The 20,406-nt window shown below is 35.4% G+C and overlaps 1 protein-coding gene across 1 annotated transcript in view; it reads left to right on the top strand.

The window, feature by feature from the left end:
* The first annotated feature begins 416 nt into the window (after positions 1–416).
* lpar1 (lysophosphatidic acid receptor 1) overlaps positions 417–20,406 on the top strand; it is a 34,756-nt gene continuing 14,766 nt past the window's right edge. The window contains exons 1-2 of the mRNA XM_048175421.1: positions 417–718; positions 16,200–16,955. Coding sequence (XP_048031378.1) covers positions 16,217–16,955 — 739 coding nt within the window. The 5' untranslated portion in view covers positions 417–718; positions 16,200–16,216. The remainder of the gene's footprint in view (positions 719–16,199; positions 16,956–20,406) is intronic.

Genomic DNA, 20,406 nt, shown 5'->3' with positions numbered 1-20,406 from the left:
GATCAGAAAGTGTTTAAATAATTTTCATTTTCATTTAAATCCTACCAAACTTCTTTTTCTTAAATGTGAGATGGTGGTAAATGTTTTCTTTCTATGTAAGTAATAAGTCAGGACGAAGGTCAAATAGATGACAAGATACTCCCCAGAATAATTTAACAATAGACTATATAATCAACATTTAAAAAGTTATCATCATGAATCACATGTACATACAGTGTGAGAAAGGTGGTTCACTCACAGCTGATAAAATTTACTGAGTGAGCTGACAATGTGTTTTCAATTATACGCACTACGTCAGCGCGCCTACAGTGACTGTTTGCATTTGCGCGCGCGTGTGTGTGTGTGTGTGTGTGTGTGACGTCACTCTCACATCTCTCTCTCTCTCTCTCTCTCTCTCTCTCTCTCTCTGTGAGAGTGTTGCTGCTGAGTCTCAGTGCTGCAGTTGTTCTCCGTGTAACGGGACAGAGGTGAATTATCCCAGCTCACATGCCGTATGCGCGCAACTGCGAGGAATTAAAATGAATATTCAAAAACAGCCGTGGACTAAACAGCGCTGAACAACAATCGAGCCATCTTCCTTAACCAAACGCGAGCATATTTTTGTTTTTGGAGCTTTTAGTACTTTTTTTTTTTTTTTTTTTTTTTTTTTTTGGAGGAGTTACGATTCAGTTTGGAATAACTTTGTTGGAGTTACTCTGCAACTTTGTCACTGCTGAAAGTAAGTATTTAATACCAATGTATATAATATGAAAATGATATATGAGATTGGTCTGTTTGTTTTTCCACGTAGGCTATCGTTTAATGTTAATGTTAGGTAAGTATGCATACAAGTAAGATCAGCAAATCATGCAAATTCCGGATCTCAGAGACAGTAACGCGTGGCAGTGACCGACAGAAGAGGTTGAGGAACTTAAAAAAAAAAAAATCTATTTATTTTTTTACCCTCTAATTAATGCATCCTTCCTCATATTAGTTTAGTGATGCATGACTTAGAAGATATAAATCAGACCCTTTGTAAGGTTTTTTTAAAGAATGCATTTTAGGTGTATGCATAGACCTATAGGTGCCACCCTGTTCCCAAAAGGTGTCAAACTTCAGTATTTGCCCCAATTTACACTAATACCTCCCCCCTCACTTCCACACAGACTAAACTCACAAGAAGATGATAGCATGTACCTAACAAAAGGGGAATTGTTTCATACTGTGTTGTGTGTAGGTACTGTTGTAACAACCAGTTCTGGTTTGTTGTAAATTCAGATTGATAGCAGTCAAACATTCCTGGCTCTTCTGGCCAGCTCCCAAAAAACACGCCTTGGAATAACGTGTTCCAAACAGAAAGGACTCATGCAGGTCAATGCACAACAATCACAACATATTAAAGTCTTCTGATGCTGTTTAAAGTTTTGACTTTAGTATCTTATTTTGCAGTAAACCGTAGGTGTGTTTAGTCCTGATCTGAGTCGACTAGGATAAAACTGAAAATCACGTCAAGGACTTCATTTATTTTCATTTCATTTGCCTGAGTCATGATGTGGTCACACTTAGTTGTAGTAAGATTACAAATGAAACACATTTAAGCTGCCTGATGACTGTAAATTTGGTTTATTAGGTAATTCGTACAGTGAAAATAATGCAAAACAAAGCAAAATCTTATTTTTGACCTTCCTAGGAGGCAGTCAGGTGTAATCTCAAACTTTTTACTTGTAGTATTTGTTTGAACTTAGTGTGAATACTGAATACTGACTGAATGCATTCAACAAGGGCCTCACCATAAGTTTATAGAGTACAATACATGCGAAATGAAAGTAAAAATACAGTACTTTTTTCCTGGTTTATGCTCTGTTAAGTTGGGTAGACTTAACATATTTAGTGCCAAGGTTTTAATATATCCAGTGGTTGGTCTGATGCAAGCTAGACAGAGACAGGAAAGCCTTCCCTTTACAAAAAACACACATGGTACTCCATCACCTCCCAGGTCAGGACTGGGTGCAGCTGTGGAGCCGATCAGAGCTGGGATGCCAGTGCTGGTTACTGCCCTTCCTGCTGCATGTCAGAGCTGCTGAAGGGAGATATCAAACCCTAAAATGTGTTCAGTGGCCTTCAATTAAGTGCATTGGCGCTCTCTAAATAAATAGGTCGAATGGGCATGGCTGGGAGGTCCCGTGGCTCGATACAGTGAATGGTTGTGCTCTATTGTGTGCTATTTTAATGGCCACCCAGTCAGTAGTATAAATAAGACATACTATTTTGATATATGTGATCTTTTGAGGCGTGTGGTTTATTGCTTTGAATGTGTGAGAAGTTGCGGATGTCAAAACAGTTTAGTTCAGCTATAAGGTTTATTGATTTCTAAACTCTGTATTATCTTCATAGGATAATGATTTGTTGTGGTGTTGGTGTCAAGCTGTTATCTTTAGATTGTTTTATGTCCTTACTGGAGTTTACGGCGCCTAGTCTGCTTAACTTCAAAGACGAGCTCACATTATGAATTGCGGTAGGCTATTGTAATTTTGTGATGACTTGCTTACTTGTAGGGTGTATCACACAAAAATATTTGGGGTGTATTTTAAACAGTATACACCCCAAAATTCAAAGAAATAAAGCCTTTTGTATGTGTAAAAAAGCTTTTTAATGTTTTTACAATATGACATTATTTTTCATGAAAATAATTCATGTTTCCACCCAAACTCTGTGTTCTGATTTGTATATAAAGTCGATGGTTAATATGGTTAATTATATTTATTTTAATATTAATATTAAAAATATATATCTTCATTACAGTAACAAAAATTAGACTTTTCCAAATTATGGTAGATAATTATGTGGAAAGACATGATTTATTTATTTATTGCGTAAAAATATGACCCACTCTTGACAGGTTTTCTGAGAGTCACAAACTAATCAGTACAATTAGTATTTTAATAACTTATTAAGAAGTTATTTGGGTTTTTTTTGTTTTTTTTTTTTTGTTTTTTTTGTTTTTTTGTTTGTTTGTTGGTTTTTTTTGTTTTTTAAATGTGTCTTGTGTCTCACTTGGCATAATAGTGTATACAAGATGCCTTGTTTGGTATTTTGGAAATGTGCAGCCCATATGCATCTAAGACACACCCATACACAACTGTGGCACAACTGTGATCATAACCAGCCTCATGGATACGGGGGTAACTTGAGTTAGTTCAGAAACTCCTGATGTTTTCTTACTTTGATGTCAGCAAATAGTGTATGTAAATCATCTGTCATACTTTTGAAAAAAATATACAAAGTTCATTATATCAGATTCATTTTCATAGTGTTGTATGTCCAGCCTCTGGTGTCTATTAATCTATTACCTATTTAATTACCCTTACAAAAGTCTGGCTTATAACTGTTACTGCTAGTTAGCACCAGGACCAGATTTATGTATAGACAAATACAATTATGTATATTAATTATTATTATTTCATGCTAATATTAAAACACTGTAAGCAATTACTATCTAAATTAACACAATGTTAAATATCTGGTAGAAACCTTGTATCTCATTATTTTGTTTTGTTTTTTTGTTTTTTTTGTTTTTTCATAAATCATTACTATTGGTCACCCTTTACATCTCTCTGTGGGTTTTGCAAATATTTAACCAATGAAACTTATTAAAAAGAGCTTGTGACTGAACCTCGTAACTCAATTGGACCCTCAAACTGTCAGTTAAACATCATAACTCCGCCTTGTCGCAAGCTTTGAATGATGTGACGCAGTTTGGATCGTCTCTGCTTGTTTATAACACAAGGGTAAATAAAGAACTGCTTCTTTAAATAAGAACAGTGTTTTCTTTACTCAGGAAACACTATATATATAAAGGCTACTGTTTTATGTATTTGAGGAGTTGAGAACAGTGTTTTAGTTTAGCATTTGTCATTGAGTCACAGCCAGTGCTGTTCTGGCCTGTGCGAAGCTCTTCATCCTTTATAACATGAGATTTTGGCCAAATTACAGAAAAAAACTGAGCGCCCACATGTAGCTACAATAAACTTTACAACCTATAAGTTGATAAAAACGTAATGCAATGCACTTACTGCCTCAGATGCGGCTTTTCTAATGGCTGGTCAAAAAATTTTGGTAGATTTATTTTGGTAGAATGTTAATTATATAATATATATATGTGACACATGCAAGTGTGTGACCCTATGTAAAGCCACGACATCAATGTTGGCAACACAATGTTTATTTAAAAAAATACCCATTTCCTGAAAAGTAGTGGTTTTGATCATATGAGGTTTCTGCCCGACAGTTTCTCATTTCATACTGTTGTGTAGGAGGCCAAGAGAGTTGAGTTGTGAAGTTTAACAAGGGTGAGTAACGTTTAGTTGTGTATACGTTTGACCCTGCTTGTAATATCCTTAAGAATGAAAACAGAGTAAACAATGTTGACATATAAGGGTGTTTAAAATAACAAAAGCACGTCATAAGAGCTAAAAGTAACTACATTAGAATAACAAATGCAGCTGCAGAGATGAATCACTAAATCAAGTGCCAATTAACAGTGTGTGTGTGTATAAAATGTCTTGAATTACTTTATTAATAACAAGACTGTTCAAAGCAAACTAGTCTGTTCCAGAATTGCAGCTCCATTCTTCACAAAACTTAAATTACTTCATTTACTTCAAGGAAATCCTGATAAGAAATCTCAGAAAATTAAAGATTAAAGATTATTTATTTGTTGTTTGAAATGACTTTCTTTCTTTCATTTAACTCAAGTTATTATTGTTTACGAAAAATTAAAACTATTACTAAAACTAAACTGAAACAAAAATAAATTGAACCTAAATAGTAATTCAAATTAAACACTAATGACGAAAGCACAAAACACGCTAAAAATTAAACTCAAAATAAAATGAAAACTTAAAATATAAAAATAAAAGCTAATCAAAAATATTGTTAAAAACTATAATATTATAAAATAACATTGAACACCCATTCCACTTTCAGTTTGATTTTTAAGAGTAGTCAGGGCATTGCAATATTCCTTTTCATTGCATAAAGAAAGAAAGTTATATTTGAATAAATGAAGACAGAATTGTAAATTCTGGATGAACTATTGCTTTAATAGAGACAGATGGATACTTTACACAATTGGTTCTGAATACCGCAAAAGTATAAACTCGAAACTTACCACAGAATTAAACCCCTGTGACCCACTCTGAGCAAAAACTGAGCAATATTATGTCAAGGGGCTGCCCTTTGGAAACCACTTGTAGCTAAAAAAAAAAAAAAACACGCACAATGAAGGATAATCTTGAGTAAGGAGCACAAAACGACCCCTGAGTGATGGGGAAACAAAATAATCTTGTATCCCATTTCCTTCACCCAAGTGAGTTTACCAAATGTTAAACGTTGTGTTTCATAATGATTTGGGCAGCCATCTTCTGGGAGTCATTAGGTCTGATGATTGTTTTGGAAGGTTGTATAGCTTCCAAGGAATATGAGATAGCACCAGGTGCATCCTATCCAGGTGCAAACACTGTTCTGCCATGACATTCCCATAATTCAGGAAGATAATGCCACCACACACAGCTAAATAACTTCTAGGTTGATTTCATTCACCAAACAATTTCCATGTTCAGATCTAAACATGAACAGCCAAATGTAGATTCCATCATCTTGACTTGATCAAGAATTGGAGGATTTTATGATTGAATTGTGTTATATCTCACTATACACATACAGTACAGAGTCATCATTGCAAAAAGAACTGCTATTCTGAAGATATGAAGGACCTTAATTTGTTTGAACAATCAAAAATATATGAGTGTGTTATGTTGAATGTTTTGTATCTTTTCTGGTTTTTATTATGTAATCCGTATGAAATCAAGGGGAGGTACAGTTATTTAATTATTACACGTCTCTCCTATTGAAAAGGAATTGAGCTCATGGTTGTTTTGTATCTTTTCTGGTTTTATTACAAAAGTCCATGCTAAGGTTAGTTGGTTGTGACAATGACTGACTTATGACAGCCATATGTTATTTTCGAGTCAGTTAAACAGGTATACAAATTAGTCTCAATGATTTTGATTATAGCAAATATGTCTGAATCTATGTAATTGATTCAGATTGGCGGTGCAATTTGAATTTGATTCCTTTTTGGTTTGTTGAAAGGATGCTTTCACACTTGGGTCCATTGGCTGGTCCAAACCCGAGTTCCGTTGCTCCTCCTGCTCCCGCTGCATTGTGTTCACATTATATTATTTGGGTTAAAAAAAAAAACAAAAAAACAGTGTGTTTGCATCATCAAAGCAGCAGCTGTTTATTCCTGCTCCTTGGTATAGGCAACGCAGGATAGGTGGCAAAATGCATAGTTTAGCTCACCTCACTTTTAGATTGCGTTCCATAACATAAGTTTACAACACAACGAAATAAAGCCACAACACAACGGAATCGAGCCACAACACAACGGAAATGCTCCCGGCCACTAGAGGGCTCTCAGAGCTCGGAAAGGTTAGTTTTCCTTGCCACTGTTCTATAAAGGCGACAGTCTTACAAAGATATCATTATCATGATTAGTTTTAAGTATGTAAACATTGTATATCGACATGAAATATTAATTCAAAATCAACTACGTGCACAATAGCTTTATATTTATACCTGTGAATGATTTGACGCAGTACCATGGCACATGATAAAGGTAACGTCTGCCAATTCCACCAAGTGGTTAAAACGAATAATTTGTACTCATTACAATGACTTTGTTTTAACATTTATAAACAGACATGTTCAAATTCAAAAGCTTGTTAGTTCCTGTTGGTAAGATTGACTTACTACAGGTGACATTTTGTCAATAAACAATTATTTTCAGGGAAAAAAAATCACTGTAATTCACTGTAAATAAATAAATAAATAAATAAATGTTCCAAAGGTTGTAGTAGTGACGAGACTGACTTACTACAAGTGAAATTGTGCCAATACCTCCTTTTATGTACAGTCAATTCTCTTTTTTTTTTTTTTTTTACTGTAATTAATTCACTTAAAGGTTTTTTTTTTTTTTTTTTTTTTTTTTTTTTTTTCATGTTCCAAAGCTTGTAGTAGTTTCCTATTGGTAAGACTTGGTGAAATTATACCTCCCTGTATGTATTGTCAAAATGTCACCTGTAGTAAGTCAGTCTTACCAACAGAAACCTACTAGCTTTGGAATTTGAACATGTCTGTTTTTAAATGTTAAAAGTAATTTTAATGAATACAAATTATACGTTTTAACCACTTGGTGGAATTGGCAGACGTTCCCTTCATCATGCGCCATGGTAGCACGTCAAATCATTCATATGTATAAATATGAAGGTATTGTGTACGTAGGTGATTTTGAATTAATATTTAATGTCACTATACAGTGGTTACATACTGTTAAAACTAATCATGGTATTGATATCACTGCCGACTCTATAGAAAATTGGCAAGGAAAACTAACTTTACCGAGCTCTGAGAGCCCCTTAGTGGTCGGGAGCATTTCCGTTGTGTTGTGGCTCGATTTTGTTGTATTGTGGGGCTTTATTCCATTGCGTTGTAGCTCGATTTCATTGCGTTGTGGCTCGATTCCGTTGTGTTGTGGCTCGATTCCGTTGTGTTGTGAACTTATGTTTGCTTTTTAAATTTTGTTGTGTTGTGCACTACTGGGCCACCGTACAGACCACCCTTTATATGTGGACTCGGGTATAGTTTGCACACCCGAGTTCATAAAACAAAGTTCACATAATTCAAATGAACTGAACGTTGACGTCAGACGAATCTGGGTGAGCACAAAAAGTGCTAGTGTGAAAGCACCCTTAGTTGCTGTTCACATTCAGATTTCATTTGATGTTATTGTGAAAAATGTGTGATTAAATTGAAAATATTTTAATATGTATTTAAATCAATTAAACCATATACCTTCAGGTAATTTGATTTTCTACTTAAAAAGAAATAAAGAGAAATAGCTTGATTTTTTTTTTTTTTTTTTTTTTTTTAAGAAAAAAAATGTAGTTTTTGTTCATGGGTAAAAAATGAGCTGAAACTCAATGAATACTTGCCTCACAGATAAAACATGTCTAACTTGAAAATGCTTGAAATGTCGACATAATTTATGTAAAAGATTATGTAGTCCATATGAAATCAACGGGAGGTACAATCCTTCCCATCTGAGCTCATTATCATATGGAAGGCGCAGGCTATTCATATGGTAATCATCAATGTGAATATGTAAACGCCAATCCCCATTACCTATAGGCCTTTTGAGAATAAAATGAATAAAAATTTGCTCCATGTTGTTTTAGATCACATAAAGTCAAATGCCTTTTTATTGGTTATGAATAAACTTGCGGTTGCTCCATATTCCATGTAGTACAGAAGACTGGAGAGGGTTGGCTAAAGGGGAGTTTCAGGGCCGCCCACACATTTGAAACAAATAGCATAAACTAATTTTTTACCCATGAATCAAAAATACGAAAAAAACTCTTAAGTCTTGAATTTACGTTTCTTAAACAAAACGGGAAAAAAAACAAAAATCAACCCGTTTCTCATTTCTCTTTATTGCGCTCGGACCTTTTGTGGTTTTGATTGGATTTTGATTTTGGATTTTGATGATTTCAAACAGTTATGAAATGTAAACATAGAAACATGAGATAATTGAATGCATTGTTTCCCATGCATATTGTATATATTATATCATGCTCTACGTTTGTGCATTTGTAATTCCTTTATTGGTAACACTTTATTTTAGGGTAATTTAACTAGTTGCTTATTAGCATGCATATTACTAGAATATTGGCTATTTATTAGTACTTATTAAGCACATATTAATGTCTTATTCTGCATGACCTTATTCTACATTCTTAATCCCAATACCTAAACTTAACAACTACCTAACTATTATTAAGCAGTAAATTAGGAGTTTATTGAGGGGAAAGTCATAGTTAATAGTTTATATGTGTTCCCTATACTAAAGTGTTACCCCTTTATTTGGTTACATGCTTTAGCCTGTGTCATTGTTTGTGACTGGTTACCATAGAAGTGTAATCAGTAAATTTAGGTCAAAGTTTTCATTTCTCTTGGTTCTAAAATTAGTTGATGACATTGTGTTTTTATGTATATATTTACATAATGAACTTTTAGCTGAGTGCACTCCAATCACCATGGTGCCACTGCTGACCAATCAGGTTTCAGAAACAGGATCATAAATGGAATTAGAGTCAGTAGTTACGGTACTGAGAGCTCTTTCCTTTCACCGTAACACAAGACAAGTGAATGGTGGCTCTCCATTAGTTTTCTGATGGCACCAATATGATGAGTCAATATGATGTGAAGAGGACCTAAGGATGTAACAATTAAGAATTAGACAGACAATTGTGTATGACGTGAAGAGCTCTCCCTTGCCCATTTGGAACTGGCTCTACAGATTTTTGCACACCAACCATGCTCTATTTATGTGGCTTCTTAACTTCAGGAAGGGACGCTGCCTCTCTTGGATTGCATCCCTCCTGGGCTACGTCTTTTTGCCGTGGTGTGCCACCAGACTAACCAACTCCATTCTCTAGTGGGCTTAGAGATAACCCAAAAGAAATTAATTTTCGTTCGCCGCTTAGTCATAAAAAGAATTTTGAAAAACATTTGCAGTGAAATACTGTTGGCGAACATCCCTACGTGATTCACTATGCTGAGAGCAGCGTTTAGATTAATATGTAAATTTGTGCTGCACGCTTTCCTCCCAATAACAAAAAAATAAACACATAAAAATGAAAACAGCAGTTAAGAGAGCATCTGAGCATAGCAACGTGGATATGTTTGCACCAGCAAACAATTCTACAATTCAGCACTCCAGTCCTGTTTGTTTACACTACACCTTATACAATAGATTGCTTTAAAGCAGCATATTTACAGTGTAAAACATAGAAAACTCCAGTGTTCATGTTTTTTACTCGGGTCTGATCTTGACGCTCTGAACAATAGAAATTAATTGATTTGGCAAGCTCTTTCAAACTGCAGAAACAAACTCCTAACAAACTTTGTTTTAGCCTGATTTTGTTCGAAATTATATCTGACAAGTTAGTTCTTCGATTTCACAAGGTATGTCTTTTACTTATATTCCTTATCTTTTATTTCACTTTCCATGAAGGTATCTTTAATTTTACTCAAGTATGACAATTTGGTGCTTATTTACACAACATTGTGCTTCCCCTTTTTATTTATTTGTTTGTGTGTTTGTTTGTTTGCATAGACTGTGGCTGTCAGAGAATCATGTATAGGGACACTGTATGTACGGTGTGCCCTTTAAGTGCACTTCGAACCAAATATTTGGATACTGTGGATGTATGTGGTTTCTAATAAATAATATATAATACTTTATGTATTAAGTTAGCATATAGAACAATTGGTTACACTTATTTTGATGGTCCACTTTAGACATTCTACTAACTATAATTAACTGTGCAACTAAATGTCAAGTACAGGTGCTGGTCATATAATTAGAATATCATCAAAAGTTGATTTATTTCACTAATACCATTCAAAAAGTGAAACTTGTATATTGAATTCATTCATTACACAAAGACTGATATATTTCAAATGTTTATTTCTTTTAATTGTGATGATTATAACTGACAACTAAGGAAAATCACAAATTCAGTATCTCAGAAAATTAGAATATTGTGAAAAGGTTCAATATTGAAGACACCTGGTGTCACACTCTAATCAGCTAATTAACTCAAAACACCTGCAAAGGCCTTTAAATGGTCTCTCAGTCTAGTTCTGTAGGCTACACAATCATGGGGAAGACAGCTGACTTAATAGTTGTCCAAAAGACGACCATTGACACCTTGCATAAGGAGGGCAAGACACAAAAGGTCATTGCAAAAGAGGCTGCCTGTTCACAGAGCTCTGTGTCCAAGCACATTAATAGAGAGGTGAAGGGAAGGAAAAGATGTGGTAGAAAAAAGTGTACAAGCAATAGGGATAACCGCACCCTGGAGAGGATTGTGAAACAAAACTCATTTAAAAATGTGGGGGAGATTCACAAAGAGTGGACTGCAGCTGGAGTCAGTGCTTCAAGAACCACTACGCACAGACGTATGCAAGACATGGGTTTCAGCTGTCGCATTCCTTGTGTCAAGCCACTCTTGAACAACAGACAGAGTCAGAAGCGTCTAAAGACAAAAAGGACTGGACTGCTGCTGAGTGGTCCAAAGTTATGTCCTCTGATGAAAGTAAATTTTACATTTCCTTTGGAAATCAGGGTCCCAGAGTCTGGAGGAAGAGAGGAGAGGCCCACAATCCACGTTGCTTGAGGTCCAGTTTAAAGTTTCCACAGTCAGTGATGGTTTGGGGTGCCATGTCATCTGCTGGTGTTGGTCCACTGTGTTTTCTGAGGTCCAAGGTCAACGCAGCCGTATACCAGGAAGTTTTAGAGCACTTCATGCTTCCTGCTGCTGACCAACTTTATGGAGATGCAGATTTCATTTTGCAACAGGGCTTGGCACCTGCACACAGTGCCAAAGCTACCAGTACCTGGTTTAAGGACCATGGTATCCCTGTTCTTAATTGGCCAGCAAACTCACCTGACCTTAACCCCATAGAAAATCTATGGGGTATTGTGAAAAGGAAGATGCAATATGCCAGACCCAACAATGCGGAAGAGCTGAAGGCCACTATCAGAACAACCTGGGCTCTCATAACACCTGAGCAGTGCCACAGACTGATCGACTCCATGCCACGCCGCATTGCTGCAGTAATTCAGGCAAAAGGAGCCCTAACTAAGTATTGAGTGCTGTACATGCTCATACTTTTCATGTTCATACTTTTCAGTTGGCCAAGATTTCTAAAAATCCTTTCTTTGTATTGGTCTTAAGTAATATTCTAATTTTCTGAGATACTGAATTTGGGATTTTCCTTAGTTGTCAGTTATAATCATCAAAATAGAAATGAACATTTGAAATATATCAGTATGTGTGTAATTAATGAATATAATATACAAGTTTCACTTTTTGAATGGAATTAGTGAAATAAATCAACTTTTTGATGATATTCTAATTATATGACCAGCACCTGTATTATTTAGTGTACTATTAGGTTAGGGTTAGGGTTAGGGTTAGGTGTTAGGATTCTGGTTAGCAGAATAAGTTGACAGTAGCTGCAAAGTTACTTACAGTTAGTAGAATGTCTAAAGTGGACCAATAATAAAGTGTTACTGAACAATTAGTAAATTTCTGCATTATCCAAAGTAACTTACAAATGAGGAATACAACAAGCATTTATTATTATATTATATTATATTATATTATATTATATTATATTATATTATATTATATTATATTATATTATATTATATTATATTATATTATATTATAGTCACTGAAACGTACTAGTCCAAACGTAGTTTAATAACAAGTAATCCAAAAAGCAGGCAGACAGGCATAAGCACAACACATCTAAACATAACGGTGATTGAACAATGAGTAAGAGCAAAGGTACAACTTAAGTTGCAAACACAAACAAGGTAATGGATTAAACACCGCTGAAATGAACTAACTAATGATTGTAACCATGGAAACAGTTGAGCGGCAGGAAACAAAGACAAAGAAAACATGTGACTGAAGGAAACAAACTGAAACTCCATGAAACCTAATGCTGTCTTCACGTGCTATCAGAAATTTAAAAATTCACACTTCTTAAGTCGAGCTCATCGCATTCAAGTTTCAAAATGTGCAATTTTTACCTGGGAAACTCGTATTTACGATAATTCCGAGAGCACGTGAAGTCAGCATGAAACAAACTGAACTCAACTGTGACAAAAATATATGTTTTATATTATATTATATTATATTATATTATATTATATTATATTATATTATATTATATTATATTATATTATATTATATTATATTATATTATATTATATTATAGCCTTGCCTGTAGCCTATATGACACATTAGCTGTGTCCCAATTCAGGGACCATGTCCTCCAGAGGTCGCATTTAAATGCTGCGTACATCATCAAAGGATGTCTTATTTAAGAAAAGTAACCATAACAAAATTGACTGTTGTTCCTCGTGAGGTGTAAAATACTGTAATTTCTTTATTACTTTGCAATCTAATGGTTACTTTTCTTGAATAAGACATCTTTGATGACGTATGCAGCCTTCAAATGCGACCTCCGGAGGACGCAGCCTCCGAAATGTGACGCAGCTATTATCTTTTTTAATATAGCCTATATCTTCAGTGCAGGATTAGCCTCAAAAAATTTTGAACATGAAAACTCCAAATGACTTGAATCCACCACTACTGTACCTGAGTTCCTTATTCTTCCTGGATTGTTAACAGCTTTCAGATGTGGATGCCTGCCTAATTATGGGCATAAATTATCAACATTTGGCATTTAGGTCTGAATCACATTGGAGTGTTGCCTCACAAAGCATATGCACTAATGCAAACAATTTATTCTTTGTAATAATTCAGTTTCATTGTTTTTTTTTTTTGTTTTGTTTTTTTTTTTTTTTTTTTTGATAGAATGGGTACAGAACAATGCCTGCATTGTATTTTCAGACAGGCAGGGGACCGATACTGAAATAAATCAAGGCTGGTGCTGGTGCTGTTGCTCATTCCCCAACCTCATTCTCAGAAAGTTTGCCTGCACAGTATCTATGCTGCGTAATGTTTGCTTGTTCATACAGTATTTAATATTAAGATATAATATACAGATTAAGATATTGGTCTCATTTATTTAAGCTCTTGTATTTTTTTTTTTTTTTTTTTGGATATGCTTCCAAGATTAATAAATCAATGAATAAACAGGCCCATGCATGTCATTCAGTGCTGGGGGTATTGAAACTACCATGGTACCAAAAAGCATTTGGACACTTAAACCGTGTTTAAAATAAATAAATAAATAAATAAAATAAAAAATACTGTATAAATGGTCAAAGGTAATTTCAAAATGGCATTATTGCAAGAAGTAAAATGATATCTGAGAAAAGGTCTTTTGGGTGAATCAACTGGCAAATGAAAGTGAAAAGTAACTGGTATTTTTTTATTTATTTTTTTTATTATTAAATATATGATGTATACCTTCTAAACAACAACAACAAAAATGGTTTAGAATAAGTGTTTTATTTTCATATGATGTTTCCTTGAGTAACAGTCTTGTACTGTTGTTTTAGCAGGAGATACAGCAGAACTGTGAAGATACACTGTTATCAAATGCACTCAGCCAAGGCCTTTCTGGAATTTCCTTTTCACTGTCTTTATCCATTGAGGATGGGTTCTACAATAGCGCTGAAGCTGTGGCTTTGAGCATTGCTTCAGCTGACAGAGGAAGTTCGCAGACATTTGTGCACAGACCGCTCTTGTTCATTGCCTTTAGTTTAGTGAGATCAGAAGCCTGAGGCTATATGATAAAACGCATTGACACACAATGACAGGATCTGTCTGTCTGTCTCCCTGCACTATGGACCAAATGTGTGGTGATGATAGCTTTAGAAGTACACAATAACTGTGGAAAGGTCATCCACTCTTGCTTGGCATTTGAATTCTAAACAATGCATGCTGTGCATGAGATAGCTGCATGTGAGCTGAAAGAAATGTCTGTTTTGATGTTTTAGTAATGGCTAAAAAGACATTTTTCTATAGAAAATTTTTCGATATTTATTTTATTATATAGCTTATGATATTCAGTGGAACCAGGTTTTCAAACACAACCTGAAATGAACATTATTTGTTTATTCACGTACATGTTGTTCAGCTTTCTTCTGTGGAAAATAATTTTAAGAATACTTTGCTCACACTTTTCAGTATAATGAAAGTGAATGAAATTGAAATCGGTCACACTTTATATTACAGTCCAACTATTAACTAACTATTAACTGTGATTTTTGCCTCAATAAACTCCTTATTACTGCTTATCAATAGTTAGCTAGGTAGTTGTTAAGTTTAGGTATTTGGTAGGATTAAGGGATGTAGAATATGGTCATGCAGAATAAGGCATTAATATGCGCTTTATAAGTACTAATAAACAGCCAATATCCTAGTAATATGCAAGCTAACAACCAACTAGTTAATAGTGAGAATTGGACCCTAAGCTTAAGCATTACCGAATTTCAATACATCCAAAATGAAAGTAACATCACTTGTATGGCTTCAGAAGGCTTAGACTTGCGAGTTTATGACAGACCAATGAAGTCTGAATGATTTGTTCTTGAATTGGACTGACCAAGTTCAACTCACTGATTCAATGTTCGTAAGTCTTCAGAAGCCTTTTAATATAGCGCTCAACTGATTTGAATCAATCTTATGATACTTTAATAGTATTTTGCATGAATTTTGAAGATTAAAAGCTCTAGTCCCTATCCATTGTAATTGCTGAGAAAAGAGCAACCAATAGTAGATTACTCAATTTCTGCTTTGATAAATGATGATAAAAAATTCCAAAGGTAAACCACTAATAGCACATTGTTGAATTTTAAAAGCTGAATAACTTCATGAATGTAATTTAAACAAATTTGGATATTGAGATATACTGTAGACAAATTTTACCACAGTGATTCTTGAAAAAACTGCGAAACCCTGCTGAAGTTCACTGACTTTTTGTTAGACATAATAAGGGTTAAATTATCTTGCAATGCCCAAATGAGGCCTATTTCCTGTGCTGGGTGTTTGGGGAGGAAGAATCGGCCAATTCAGTCTTGAACTGTTAGTTTATAGTTAGTTGAATCCCATGGTACAGACTACCATTGTGCTTGTTTGTGTGTTAATGTAAGCTGTCGGGTTTTTTTTACATGTTTAGTCGGTCTTTCCTGGTCAACATTATGAGGTAACACGCTAATAAAAAAGGACCAGATGGAAACAGCATGCTAAAAAGCTGATATGTTATGCCTGTGAAACATCTCACTGGGTTCTAGACATACTGTTCAGTTAAATTAACTGCTACATGTTGTTGAGAGGTTTATTATCAGTTAATTTCTGAGGATGTACCATGCATTTTAAATGCTCTTCTGCACTGTCACAAAAATACACCAACACTTTATTTCAGAATAATGATCATTGTGCCTATGGCCCTAAATCCATTTTGCCTCAATGCATGTGGGTGGCAATTCTACTGTGTATGGCATCATACATTCCATTAATTATGCAAACCTTTAAGCCATATGTGACCTTTCATTACATTTGAATTAGATGCTGAAACTCTGACACCTTTTTTGATCTTCTTTTCAGATCCACAACCTATCAGGATGGATGACGGACAATGCTACTACAATGAAACCATAGCCTTTTTTTACAATCGTAGTCAGAAGTATCTGGCCACAGAATGGAATGCCGTAAGCAAGCTAGTGATGGGACTTGGGATTACAGTATGTATTTTTATTATGCTAGCTAACCTGCTTGTGATGGTGGCCATCTACATCAACCGCCGATTTCATTTCCCAATCTACTATCTAATGGCTAACCTAGCAGCTGCGGACTTCTTTGCAGGACTTGCCTATTTCTACTTGATGTTTAACACGGGACCCAATACGAGAAGGCTTACAGTCAGTACGTGGTTGCTTCGCCAAGGCCTCATCGATACAAGCCTAACTGCCTCAGTTGCTAACTTGTTAGCTATAGCCATTGAGCGCCACATAACTGTGTTCCGCATGCAGCTCCATACCCGCATGAGCAATCGACGAGTAGTTGTAGTTATTGTCATCATCTGGACCATGTCTATCATCATGGGTGCCATTCCTAGCGTGGGCTGGAACTGTATCTGTGCCATAGATACTTGCTCCAACATGGCCCCCCTCTACAGCAACTCCTACTTAGGCTTCTGGGCGATCTTCAACCTGGTGACCTTCGTGGTCATGGTCGTTCTTTATGCCCACATATTTATGTACGTACGTCAGCGAACCATGAGGATGTCCCGGCACAGCTCAGGTCAACGGCGAAACAGGGACACTATGATGAGCTTGCTGAAAACGGTCGTGATTGTACTGGGTAAGTTCTGCTTTTATTCAAAGTTTTGTCATTAGCACTTTAGTATTGGAAGGCCAACATCTCTGCTGAAAAATCCAGCATAAACCACCATGAATTCCATGCTTGCCCATGCTGGATCGAGCTGGTATAGTGCTGGTGTAGCAGGTCCAATAACAACCAGCATCCCATGCTGGTCCCAGCATGCAAATATACCTTATGTTGTCGACGAGCAATGCTGGATTTTTCAGCAGGGGTCCTGCATAGTTTAGCACCAGCCTGCCTCAACACAAGATGGTGGTCCTCCAGGCACAGGATTGGACACCCCTGCACTAGCTTATAGACCCTGAGTCCAACCCTGCTCTATATATATAACTCATAACTCACCTATGTTCCTCAACTGTTTTCTGCATCCCTCCACCACCCCGTGTCCTCACACTCGCCTGGTCACTATCCCAACCAGAGATACTGGGGAGTACTCTGGGTTTGGGCCAAATTCTGAGCTCGGAGCCCTCCCTTCAAACAGCACACCAAATATGCATAATGTTTATGCATACATCTGATTATTTGTGTGAACTCGTGATAAAGTGTGTGAAATTAAAAGTGTGAACTTGTGAACCTGTTATTTTACAACCCTCTACAATGCAAGTAAAATGCTTGCATATGTGACTAAATCTTCACTAAGGTCGACTAAATAATGTCTATCATTAGCCATTGGCTAATAAATTCTTAGATTTAAGAATTTACACTTAGGCTAAATATAAATTTAGCATAGATATATTTATACTCTGTTTAGCATAGACATACTCTGGTTGAGTGCTTCAGAGTTTTGCTGTCCGTCAAGCAATCAGTACTATTTCAATTCAGCTCAATAGTAACTGGTTCATGTTTGAACCAAACTGCATGATGGCAGCACTCCTAAATCAGGGTTGGACAGCTAATGCTGTCTGAGTAGGTACTACATTTGATGAGGAACAAACTTTGAAATTATAAAAAAAAACGTATGTATGAATGTGTGTAGCATGAATGCAATCTGGATGAACTTCATCCCGCCATTCACAAATCCACTAACATGGCATTATGGAATAGTAAGGTGTCCATTGGATGCACACTTCAAAACCTCTTAGTAGGCCAACTTAATAGGCCATCTGAGCACTTTTGGCCTATTGTTTTATGAAAACTATTGATTTGGACATACTATGCATTTCAAGTACTGTTTTTCACTGACTTTATAGTGGGGAAGTAGGTATATTCGAACACAAGGATTGGTATATGACAGTGTGGGTCATTTCTCACTTCTGTTTCACTTGCAGATAGATTATATCTACATAAAACTAGCTATTATTTCCTTTATTATGACGGTGTAATCATAAGCAGATGGCCTAAACCACAATGACTTGTTCAACAAACAAACTGCCCCCACTCATATTTAATTTTCTTTTGAAATGTTGGGAAAAATCATAAAGGTCAGTTCTCTTGACTACTAAATCTCTGCCAAACAACACATTAAACGATCATTAATCCTTTTTTGGTCTACCACATTGTGGATATGACCATCATGGAGCCAAATTGCATATGTTCTCTGAGAATCTGTCCTTTAATGATGCACTATGACATGGAAATTTGCTCTGGGGATCAATTAATTGCTATTCACACTCATTGCTTTTTTGGTGAGATTCCATTTTTCCACTTCTGTCAAGGGAGGTCCTTTAATGATAATACAAAAGTATGCACCAGGCTCCAAAAGTCCATGCATATATAAGCAGCTGTACCTAAATGCTACGTAATATGTTACCCTTCACTCCATTGTGCCAACTTCAAGTCGGCGAACAATGTAGCCCTTGAGTATTCTACAGCTGAGGAACCGTCATAGTGGTCTTGCAGCCAGTTCCACTGTTTGCCTTGCACTGCTTCAGTGTCATGCCTCGCCGGCTCCCCCAGTGAAGCCTGGCCTGGAAAAAAGGAAGCCAGTCATGGTGATGTATCCCACTGCACAAGCACTGTGCAGGAAACAGTACTGTTGTTGTTTGGACCGGGCAGAGCTTGTCTCGAATCTCTGGGAAGGATGGATAGTAAGGGATCTGGATAAAAGCATGGTTTGTAGACTGTGATCTCACCCTGGAGATAATAGTCATATATATGGTAATTACAGTGTGTAATTAATGTTTAATAATATAAATTATGTTACAGAACTAAAATACAGAACAGAAAGAGATTTTTTTTAAAACATTTATTTTATTTTATTTATTTATTTAATTATTATTTTTTTTTTTTTAAATTAAGTGGTGTAGCTTGTTGCTGTATAGTTATAGTTAGGCCAAATATGACTATTCAAACTAATCTGACTAAACTTAATGTGCCCAGACTGAATCTCTCTATTGTGTATATTATTGCTTGTATATATTTGAAGTCCAAATATCTAAAAAAACATTCTTATATCAATATGCATTTACTAGAAAAAAATAACTGCTTAAAACTGCTTAAAACAAGCAAAATGATCTTCCAGTGGGGTAAGAAAAATAATTTTAATTCCAATGGAAACAAGACTATTTTTCTTAGCCCATAATTTTGCTTGTTTTAAAGGGGTCCTATTATGGTTTTTCACTTTTTTAACTTTAGTTAGTGTATAATGTTGCTGTTTGAGCATAAAAAGACCATGGGTTAGAATCCGCCTTTTACCAGGCTCACATTTATTTTCAATAAAAATGAAAATAATGTTCTAAAAGGGGAAATAAACTGCCAACGAATGTGTAATAATATTAAAGGTGTTTATTGGGTAGGGTTATGGGAAGGTCCATTTGGGCAGCATCCATTTAATAATTTTAATAAATATAATCATTTACGCTCTATCATATTCCTGTTAATGTACAAAAATACTGAGGTGCAAATAGTATCTGCCAATATAAAGTATAGACAGCATCTAATTACTATTTACTCTTATTGCGAAGAGCTGATACTTTTAAATGGTGTAAATAGAATCTATCGCTATTTTCGCCTAGTGTAAATAGCATATCGCTAAGAAAATGCTGCTATTGTGACTTAGTGTAAATAGAATATATTGCTATTTTCACTTAGTATAAATAGCATCTACAGCAATTTGCACTTAGTGTAAATAGCATCGAATAATAATCTCGGCATACATTTACATCAACTCTCTGATTTAGATCTGTCTTGTAGTGGGTCACAAGCCAGTGCGCTGTACCATATAAAAAGTCCTTAGTTTCTTCAGTTTGTTGTCAGTTGTTATCTTTGTTTTGTTATACAAAGTTGTCATGTCTAAGTATACCTTGGATTATTATTGTTATTGTCATCATCATCTTATTTTGGTTGTTTAAAATAAACACAGATAATGATAAACCATGAACTATTGAACAACAGAGACATAAGAAACATTCACAAATTATAGGTGGACTTTAGGAAACAAAATCAAAGGCTAAAGTAGAATTGTTATTTCTACCATAAAGACTCAGAAGGC

This window comes from Megalobrama amblycephala, linkage group LG2 (assembly GCF_018812025.1).
Source record: "Megalobrama amblycephala isolate DHTTF-2021 linkage group LG2, ASM1881202v1, whole genome shotgun sequence".
In the NCBI taxonomy this organism is placed as follows: domain Eukaryota; kingdom Metazoa; phylum Chordata; class Actinopteri; order Cypriniformes; family Xenocyprididae; genus Megalobrama; species Megalobrama amblycephala.
Note: the sequence above shows the minus strand (reverse complement) of the source record. Positions and strands in the feature narration are given on the sequence as shown.